Source organism: Rhinoraja longicauda, unplaced genomic scaffold (genome assembly GCF_053455715.1).
Source record: "Rhinoraja longicauda isolate Sanriku21f unplaced genomic scaffold, sRhiLon1.1 Scf000560, whole genome shotgun sequence".
In the NCBI taxonomy this organism is placed as follows: Eukaryota; Metazoa; Chordata; class Chondrichthyes; order Rajiformes; family Arhynchobatidae; genus Rhinoraja; species Rhinoraja longicauda.
In genome coordinates this window covers 36,414-47,338 of record NW_027601776.1, presented here as the reverse complement: position 1 = coordinate 47,338, position 10,925 = coordinate 36,414, and the positions used below count along the sequence as shown (strand labels likewise).

Below are 10,925 nucleotides of genomic sequence, written 5' to 3'. Positions count from 1 at the left end.
GGTACTGACCGTGTGGAGTTTGCATGATCTCCATGTGACCATTCGAGCAACTTAGGAAGGTCACCTCTGGGTGGTCCAGTTTCCTCCTACATCCCAAAGACATGTAGGTTTAAAGGTTAATTGGCCTCTGTAAATTGCCCTTAAAATGTAGGGGGTGGATGCAAAAGTGGGATAATAAAGAAACTTGTGTGAACTGGTAATCGATGGTTGAAGTGGACTTGGTGGACCGAAGGGCCTGTTTCCACGCTGTATCTTTTAATCAATCAACAAAATCTGCAGTGTGAACATATACTTGCTGTTCAAAAGAGGAGGGTGATGGAAACAAAGATCTTACTAACTCGTTGAATACTGGAAGTGTGATTTCATTAAACACTCTACTGTGGTCAAGCAATGCCAATATTTTGAACAGATTGACTCCAAAGACGTACAGGTTAGTAGGTTAATTGGCTTGGCAAATGTAAAAATTGTCCCTAGTGGGTGTAGGATGGTGTTAATTTGTGGTGATCGCTGGTCGGCGCGGACCCATTGGGCCGAAGGGCCTGTTTCCGCACTGTATCTCCAGACTAAATTAAATTAAAGATATGGAACTTACTTCCTGCGATAATAGATGGAAGTAGAAACACTAAAAAATTGAAAGTCACCCCTGTGTAGACTCTGCTGCAGAAAAATTGTAGCTTCATTTTACAAATTTGTTCCCTGTAAAAAAAACAAAAATAACTTTAGAGACTGGTAATTTCTTGTGACTGCTTCACGCACTGATCCCGTACGTCGACTGTTTTGTTTCATTTAAAGATACAGCACAGAAACAGGCACTTTAGCCTACCCGATCTGTGCCAACTAACGATCTCCGTATGCTATTTCTAAACTACACACTATGGACAATTTACAATTTTTTACCAAAGTTAATTAACCTACAAACCAGCACCTCTTTGGAACGTGGGAGGAAACTGGAGCACCCAGAGAAAACCCCACACGAGAATGTACAAACTCCGTATAGAAAACACCCGTGCTCAGGAACAAACCTGGGTCTCTGGCGCTGTACGGCAGCAACTCTACTGTTGCACCACGATGATTGAAATAGGTTAGCTGGACCAAATGGCCTACTTCTGCTTCCATGTCTAATGAACTTATGGATTTATGAATCAGGCTCATTACGGATGTCAAATGTTAAGGTTATATGGGGAAAAACAGAAAATTCACAGACATTAATTACCTACAGTAAGAAAATAAAAGGAAGTGATATTACTCACAGCAAATGGCACTCAAATACATAGTACCCTTGCTGGCCTTCTGAATCTGCAGAAAGTTTAAAATATCCAGTCAAAAGCAGTGCAGAAGTTAGAGGCACAATGGACTGCAGATGCTGGAATCTTGACCAAAACACAAAGTGTTTAGGAACTCAGCAGGTCAGGCAACATCTGTGGAAGGAATAGATAGACAACCTTTTGGATCAGGAACCTTCATCAGACTGACGTTTGCGGAAAGTTCCCAACCCGAAACATTGAATTTCTAAACCCTCCATGGATGTTGCCTGATCCACTGTGTTCCTACAGCATTTGTATTTTGAAAGATCTTATCTATCTCCAACTAAAGTATGTCTACTGACCTGGCCTCCACCATCCCAACGACTGAGAATTCCAGAGATACTCTATCTGGTTAGGGAACTTTGTATGCACCAAATTGTAAATGACCAACCCATCACTTGTAACTATGTCTTCTTGTTTGTGACTCTCTCACAACATGAAGACATCTCAAATCTATTGTAGCATTTTCCCTCAGGATCATATATGTTATATGATCTTATCGAAAAACGTAAAAGATTATTAAGGGGTTGGACACGTTAGAGGCAGGAAACATGTTCCCAATGTTGGGGGAGTCCAGAACAAGGGGCCACAGTTTTAGAATAAGGGGTAGGCCATTTAGAACTGAGATGAGGAAAAACTTTTTCAGTCAGAGAGTTGTGAATCTGTGGAATTCTCTGCCTCAGAAGGCAGTGGAGGCCAATTCTCTGAATTCTCTATTCTCTAGATAGATTCTCTATTCGCTAGATAGACCTCTTAAGGATAGTGGAGTCAGGGGGTATGGGGAGAAGGCAGGAACGGGGTACTGATTGAGAATGATCAGCCATGATCACATTGAATGGCGGTGCTGGCTCGAAGGGCCGAATGGCCTCCTCCTGCACCTATTGTCTATTGTTTTCATAAGAACACTCCTCATTCTTCTAAACTCCAAAATGTTTATGGACATACATTAGTCTGCAGGTGTTGGAATCTTAAGCAAAAAACAAAGTGCTGGAGGAACACAACAGATCAGGCAGCATCTGTGGAAAGAAATGGCCAGATGACGTTTTGGGTCAGGTCATGACGATGCACTCCAACGCAAAATATTGTCTGTCCATTTCTCTCCACAACTACTACCTTGCCTCCTGAGTTCCTCAAGCTTTTTATATTTGCCCAAACTATTTATCTTCCCTTTCAGGTGTATTTGCTATGTTCCTTCTGACTGCTGGTTTGAAAGGGCAGTGACTTTGCATAACCTCTTAGACACCATGTTTCTGGGAAACGAAAGCCATCTCAGATCACGATTACAACATAGGCTCAAGAGGTGATCAATGCAGTTGACAACTCATTTTGAGAGACATGGACTGTATCCAGCAGAGATTCCAGGCAGCCTTGTCTGTCTGATCTACTTCCCTCTACAGATGATGCCTGACCCGCTGAGTTCCTCCAGCAGTTTATTTTTTGGCCAGACATCATAACTATTTCCACATGACCTGTCTGTACAGAATACTTCACAGCAAGTGTCAAGACAAGATTGCAGGCACACGGATTCTACCCCAGACAAACCTGCGTAGCGTCACACATTGTTGAAAGAATCAGCGATCCGGAGGGCATGACATGCCCTAGAATGTCTACTCAAGTATAATCAAGTCAAGTTGAATATATTGTCAAGAGTCAAGAATGTTTTGTTGCCATACGGCCCAAAACGGAACAACAAAATCCTCACTTGCAGCAGCACAAAAGGCATATCAACATAGTCCTCAGTAGACACCATTGTAAACAACAAAAGAAGTTCAATAATTTTTTTTAAAAACATTATGCAATAATGCAAAAGGAAAACAAACCTGAAGTCCCGAGTGCAATCAAGGCATTTTGTACTTCGGAGTTTAGTTGGAGTTCTCAGTGGTCAACAGCCTGATGGTTGTTGGGAAGAAATTATTCCTTAACTTGGATATGACAGTGTTCAGTACCTTCTTCCCAGGAGTGAAATGAGAATGTGACCAGAGTGTAACTACAGTAATGTGCAGGTATAATGAAAAGAGAGTCTTGAAAACAGACTCTTGAGAGTATGAAGGCGGCTCTGAAACGCCATCTTTTCATTCCCTCCACACCAGTTCTTTGTGTTTTGCTCAAGATTCCTGTTTGTTCAATTTGCGTGTTGCCTCACTCTGACAGTGGCGAAGGCCCAGGACAGAACGGTCAGTATGGGAATGGGAAAGAGGGGTTAAAATATTTGGCAACCGGGAGATCACGTAAGCCAAGGCGGACTGAGCACAAGTGTTCAGCAAAACGGTCGCCCAGTCTGCGCTTGGTCTCGCCGATCTGTAGCAGTACACACTAAGAACAGTGCTTTCAGTCAGTTTATTGTCACATGCTGTGTGCTAACCAGTCAGCAGAAAGACAATACTTGATTACAATCGATCCATTTACAGTGTATAGATACATAATAAGGGAATAACTGATACAGTATATGAGGTTGGAGGAGGTGCATGTGAAACTCAGCTACTTTATGGCAATGATCATAAGGGCAGCAGGGTGGTGCAGTGGTAGAGTTGCTGCCTTACAGTGCTTGCAACAACGGAGACCCGGGTTCGATCCCAACTGTGGGTGCTCTCTGTACAGAGTTTGTGCATTCTCTCTGTGACCGCGTGGGATTTTCTCTGAGATCTTTGGTTTTCTGCCACACTCCAGGTTGGAGTGTTGGCTTGGTGTGTGTGTAAATTATCCCGAGTGTGTGCAGGACAGTGTTAATGTGCAGGGATCGCTGGACGGCACGATCTCGATGGGCTGAAGGGCCTGTTGCTGTGCTGTATCTCTAAACTAAAACAAAAAACTAAAACTGAAGGACAGAAAGAGAAATAGATTCCGTTAGAGCCTCACTGATGCACACTACTGGGAATAACAAGGATTGGATCATCGTGTTTAGTGTACCCACATAAAGAGTGGAGCTCGTTCAGATGAGGAATCTAGGATGGAGGAAGCAAAGAAGAAAAGAGAAACTCAAAAACCAAGAACCACTGATGCAGCAGAGTCCTTGCACCTCTGTCACCCGTGTGAAAAGAACTTTTGAGCCCCAACCGATCTAATCAGTTCTGTCTGTACACATCGCAAGATCATGGACTGGATGTCATGGTTTTAACTTGAGAATGCATAACAAACAACACATTTCCACAGATTTTTAATTCACCCTAGAGCTTCAATTTCTCGCCGGGAGAACTAAACCATAAGTAGGGGCAGTCATTAAGTCCACAGTGAGGGCTGCCACTTATAATGAAGAAGGGTCTCAGCCGGAAACGTCACCTATCCACATTCTCCAGAGATGCTGCCTGAGTGGCTGAGATACTCCAGCACTTTGTGTCTTATTTTCTAAAAACCAGCATCTGTAGTTCCTTGTATTATCTGCCTCTTAAATTGTTCTGTACTGCAGCACCTGCTTTAGAGAATTTAGATTATCACACTTACTTTCATAGAAACATAGAAACATAGAAAATAGGTGCAGGAGTAGGCCATTCGGCCCTTCGAGCCTGCACCGCCATTCAATATGATCATGGCTGATTATCCAACTCAGTATCCCGTACCTGCCTTCTCTCCATACCCCCTGATCCCTTTAGCCACAAGGGCCACATCTAACTCCCTCTTAAATATAGCCAATGAACTGGCCTCAACTACCTGATTAGTTAAAGAATCGATGAGGCAGTGGAACAGTGGGAACAGGACATCTCAAACCGTTTCACAACATCACTTGTGAAATATGAAAGTCAAATCTAATTTAGATGAAATGTTTGCTATCAAACAGATCACAGCACGAATGTTAAAAATGTGCCATTTAGCAAGGAATGATCAGTGGATGTGAGAATCTTGCTTCATTAAAGTTTTAAGGAAAATGAGACACAAACAAAGAATGTTTCCGTTTTTAGAGATAGATCATGGAAACAAACCCTTCGGCTCACCGAGTCCGCGCTGACCAAAGATCACCAGTACATTTGTTCTATCCAATACACGAGGGACAATTTATAGAAGCCATTTAACCTGCAAACATGCACGGCTTTGGAGTGTGGGAGGAAAGGCAGAGATAGATAGATTCTTGATTGGTACCAGTGACAGGGATTATGGGGAGAAGGCAGGGGAATGGGGTTTGGAGAGCTAGAGATAGATCAGCCATGATTGAATGGCGGAGTAGACTTGATGGGCCAAATGGCCTAATTCTGTTCCTATCACTTATGAATTTATGAACTTATGAAACCAGAGCACTTGAAGAAAACCCACATGGTCATAGGGAGAATGTACAAATTCCACATGGACAACACCCATAGTCAGGATTGAACCCGGGTCTCTGGCGTTGTCAGGCAACTACTCTGCCGTTACGCCCCTCTGTTGCCCTAGTTATGCTCTTATTTGGGTCTGAGGAGATGCAGGATTGATTTAAAATTGGTTGAAAGGGGGGAGGATTGAAAATAGAATGATTATTTAACTGAAGTAAGGTCACCTACCTGGTGGGAAGAGACTGGCGAAGGAGTCCAAAGATTGAACAGCAAAGGTTCGAGCACAGCAACACACAAGAAGCTGAGCTCCTGAATCTCACTCTGCACAGTGATTGATGACATCTCTTGTGAAACTAAAAGAGCACAGAGCTTCCTCTTTCTTTCCAGCTCAGAGATCAAACATCATTGGCGCTTTGAGAAAAGATTGGCTGAAAAAGGATATGGAAGGAAGTTGAAAACGGAAACATCAAAATTATTTCAAAAGGTATATATTTTGGAAATATATTACACTAAATAAAGGAACCAAATGGTGGTCTTATTGGTAAATGGGGTATCTGCTGTGCTAAATGCAACATGAAAGGATGTCATGGGATGCTGCTCTGTACCAGAATTTTGACATTCTGGGACTCCCTACTAATTCCAATCAGGTACCAATTCCCAGGAAGGATTTGCTGGCAAACGTTCTGTGATGTGCCTGCTCGATTTAAGGAGTAGGAATCAGGAGTACCAGTGAGATTGTGGCTCCGGTATTGATTACAGGACTGAATGCCTATATAGAGAGGTTGAGCAGGCTGGGACTTTTTTTCCTTGGAGTGCAAGAGGATGAAGGGTGATTTTATGGAAGTCTATAAGATCATGAGTGGAATAAGTGACAAAGGAGAAAATATGGTGTCAGATAAGGAGAGAAAAGGAATACAATGTAAAGCCAGAGGGGAGGAGAAAGAGGGGGGGAAACGGAATGAAGGGGCTCTGGGTTGAGACCCTTCATCAGATATTTTTCTTCTTCCTCTTCTTCGTAAGCCCTTTGCTCCTCTAGGGAGCATAGGCCATTGACAAATGTCCTCCACCTCACTCGGTTGTTGGCGATTCTTTTGAGATCTCCCCAGTTGGCCCCACTCCCAGACATTTCTGCTTGGACACCTCTTCTCCAGCTGTTCCTGGGGCGACCTCTTTTCCTTTTTCCTTGGGGGTTCCATTTCAGAGCTTGCCGGGTGATGTTTGTGGCAGGTTTTCTGAGGGTGTGTCAAATCCAACTCCATTTCCTCCTTCGAATTTGTTAGTCAATGGGATCCTGGCTTGTTCTTTTCCTCATGTCTGTATTGCTTACTTTTTCTCTCCTCCAGATGTTTAGTATTCTCCTGAGGCAGGTGTTAATGAATGTTTGCAGCCTGTTTGTTGTGTGTTTTGTTGTTTTCCATGTCTCTGATCCATCCAGCATTACCTGCTTCACGTTTTGAATTAAAGATGCGTATTCTGGTGTTGATTGAGATGTATTTTGAGCTCCAGATCTTCCTGAGCATGTTAAACACCACCCTAACCTTATTGATTCTGCTTTTTATGTCTGCATCTGCCCCTCCAGTGGTGTCTACAACACTGCCTAGGTATGTGAATGTTTCTACCTCCTCCAGGGCAGTGCTGTGCATGAGGATAGGGTTGCTGGTTTTGGAGTGGGTCTTCATCACCTGTGTCTTTGTTGTATTGGGTGTAAGACCATGTTTTGTGGCAGCTTGTAAGAGTCTGTCCGTCATCTCCTGCATTTGTATCTGTATAATTCAGAAGCCTGATAACAGAGGGAAGAAGCTATTCCTGAGCCTGGTGAAGCACACTTTCAAGCTTCTGTACCTTTTGCTGTACAGGAACAGGTAGAAGAAGGGATGACCAGGATGTGACAAGTCCTTGATTATGTTGGCTACTTTTCAGAGTCAGTGTGAAGTGCAGATGGAGTCAATGGTGGGAAGTCTCGTCTGTGTGATGGATTTGGCTATATCTTCAGCTCTCTACAATTACTTGTGTTCTTGGGCAGAGTTGTTTCCAAACCAAGCTATGATACAACCTGATGGTATGCTTTCTCTGGTGCATCTGTAAGGTTTATAAGAGTCACTGGAGACATGCTGAATTGCCTCAGTCTCCTCAGGAGGAGAGGCATTGGTGTGCCTTCTTGGCCATCGCATCAATGTGGTTGGTCCACAACAGGTCATTGATAATATTAACACCAATGAACTTGTAGCTATCAACCCATTTCCACTTCCACACCATTGATGTTGATTGGGGAATGTAGCGCACTATGCTTCCTTTAGTCAACAACTAGCCTCTTCATCATGCTGACATCAAGGGGAGGTTATTGCCATGACACCATGTAACAAAGTGCTCTATCTCCTTGCTGTACTTCGTCTCATCATTGTTTGAGATTCACCCCACCACAATGGTGTCATCTGCAATCTTGTGGATGAAATTAGAGTTGAATTTGGGCGTACAGTCATAAGTGCATAGGGAACATAGTAGGGGACTGAGAACGCATCCTTGCAAGGCACCAGTGCTGAGAATTATTGTGTAGTGGGCTCTGTGATCTTGCATTACCTTGCTGTTTATTGCTTAGCTTGCTTCCCTGAAATAGTCTCCTGTTGTGACTGAAGAGTAAAACACTGCTTTGCACAGCTTCAACCAAGTAGCTACAGGGTGCCCTGGGAAACATCACATTTCAGTAATCCTGGATCCCCCCCAGCTGAGAAGTTAATTGGAGCGTAACGGGATAGCGGGATTTGTTGATGCTGATTTTTGCATGATTATAGAAGTTGAGACATTATGTTACAGTTGTACATGACGTTGGTGGCAACATTCGGGAGTACTGTGTTCAGTTTTGGTCTCCCTACTATAGGAAGGATGTCATTAAGCTGGAAAGAGTGCAGGGGCCATTTACGAGTAAGTTGCCAGGACTTGAGGTGCTGAGCTATAGGGAGAGGTTGGGGAGGCCTAAGACTTTATTTCTTTGAGCGCAGAAGGCGATGTTATAGGGGTGTATAAAATCATGAGGGGAATAGATAGAGTGAATGGACACTTTTTTACCCAGGGTAGGGGAATGGAGAAAAAGAATACATATGTTTAAGGTGAAAGGAGCAAGATTGAATACAAACCTGAGGAGTGACCTTTTCACTCAGAGGGTGGTGGTTACATGGAACGATCTGCCAGAAGAGATAGTTGAGGTAGATTCTATAACAGCATTTAAAAGACACTTGGACAGACACTTGGACAGTTACTTGAATCGAAAAAGTTTAGAGGGATAGGGACACATGTGGGCAAATAGGATTAGCTTAGATGGGTCATCTTGCTTGTCATGGACAAGTTAGACTGAAGGGCCTGTTTCCTCTATGAATCTATGATCTATTGTGGAGGTAGGCAAGTTGTAGTGAGTCCAGTTTCTTGCTAAAGTAGGAGTTGATGTGCACCATAATCAACCTGTTCATCACCACCAACATTAGTGCGACTGGTTGGTAGTCATTGCATCAAGTCATCTTACTCTTCTTTGGCACCAGTATTATTGATGCCCTTTCAAACCAAGTGGGAACCTCGGATCTTGAAGATGTCCTCAAAAAACTCCAGGAATTATGTCCGTGTATGTTTTGAGAATGTGGCTTGGAACACCATCAGGTCCAGACACTTTCCAAGGGTTCACCCACATAAAGGATCTTCTGATGTTGAATTCAGTGATTGAGATTACATTGCCATCAGGAGCTATAGGGAGCTGAGAAGGCACATCAGTATTCTCTCTTTTGAAGCATGCGTAGAACACATTAGGCTTGTCTGGGAGTAATATCTCGCTGTCACTTGAGCTACCACTTGGTTTCGCCTTGTAGGAATGATTGCGTGCAGGCCTGGACACAGCTACCAAATGTTGACCCCACCCTTCAATTTAGAGCATAAGTGTCTCTTTGCCTTTTTGATGACCTTATCAAGGTCGTACCAGGACGTCCTGTATGAACCTGCGTCGCCAGACTTGAATGCCTGAGATTTCAGGATCTCCTGGTTTATCCAAGGCTTCTAGTTGGGGAACACTTGGATGGGTTTTGGTGCGAACATTTCCCTCCATATATTTTCTTGTAAGTCAGGAACAATCAAGGGTGTATTCGGTTCTATTGCTGAGTCCTTGACCATCTGGTCTACCGACTCCATGCAATCGTGGTCATTCCTTTTGCCTTCTCTGTGCGGTCCTCACCACTGGAGTTGTGCTCTTCAGTCGCTGCCTACACGCAGGAAGAAGGAGCACAGTTAGGTGGTCCAACTTCCCAAAGTGAGGGCAAGGGATGGAGCAATAGGCATCTTTGAAGGTGGAATAGCAGTGTTGGGGGGTGTTTTATCCTCTGGTGCTGTAGGCACACACACTGATAGCAGTTAGGAAGTGACTTTTTCAAATTGTCCTTGTTGAAGTCCCTGGCTATGATAGGAAAGGTATCGAGGTACAACATCTAGGGTTTGTTGACCATGGTGTGCAGCTCCTCCAGTGCTAAACGGACATCTGCCTGGAGGGGAAAGTAGACCACAGTCATGATGAAGGAGGTGAATTCCCTCAGGAGGTAGAATGTACGGCACTTCACTGCTATATGTGTAGCTTGTATAAAACAGTGGTTTACTCCTTTAATTTCAACAGGCGCTATTTTAAGGAGATGAACACGGCAATAAATAACCGTATAATGAAGCTTCATGGAGAGCATATCGATGCATCCCTGAAAAAAATAGGACATGCGGACACTGTTTATTAAATATATTTGTTCTAATATCTGGACACAAAGAACTGCAGAAGGTCATTTACAAAAAAAGAGACTAGGTCTTGGAGTAACTCAGCAGGTCAGAAATCATCTCCAGGGCAAATGGATAGACAATGTTTCGGGTCGAGACACTTCTTCAGGCTGATTTGCTAGTGCTACATAGATGAGTTTAAACTAAACAGTGGGGGTGGGGTCAACAACGTGGAAGCATATGCGTGCAGTTAATGGGAAAGAGAACGTAGGTATGGTCACGTTTAAACTATCAGGGCAGGGGGATGGGAACCAATGCAAGGAGACAGAGGGCCATAAAAGGACAGAAGCAAAAGGCAGAAGAGAGATTTTTTTTTTTTAATTGAAAGCTTTGTGCCTTAATGTGAGGAACCGACTAGAGGGCAGGCCATCCTAGACAGGGTATTGTGTAATGAGGATTAATTACCAATCTTGTTGGGCAAAGCCCCTTAGGCAACAGTGACCATAACATGGTGGAATTCTGCATCAGGATGGAGAGTGACACAATTAATTCAGAGACTAGGGTCCTGAAAGGAGACTTTGAAGGTATGAGATGGGAATTGGCTGGGATAGACTGGAAAATTACACTTAAAGGGTTGACGGTGGAGATGCAA

The 10,925-nt window shown here is 43.6% G+C and overlaps 1 protein-coding gene across 1 annotated transcript in view; it reads right to left on the bottom strand.

Moving 5' to 3' along the window:
- The window catches only part of LOC144591084 (uncharacterized), a gene marked incomplete at its 3' end in the record, with an annotated part of 33,284 nt that extends 27,409 nt beyond the window's left edge, over positions 1–5,875 (bottom strand). The window contains exons 1-2 of the mRNA XM_078395406.1: positions 5,771–5,875; positions 593–696 (exon numbers count right to left, since the gene is read on the bottom strand). Coding sequence (XP_078251532.1) covers positions 593–680 — 88 coding nt within the window. The remainder of the gene's footprint in view (positions 1–592; positions 697–5,770) is intronic.
- Between the last annotated feature and the right edge of the window lie 5,050 nt (positions 5,876–10,925).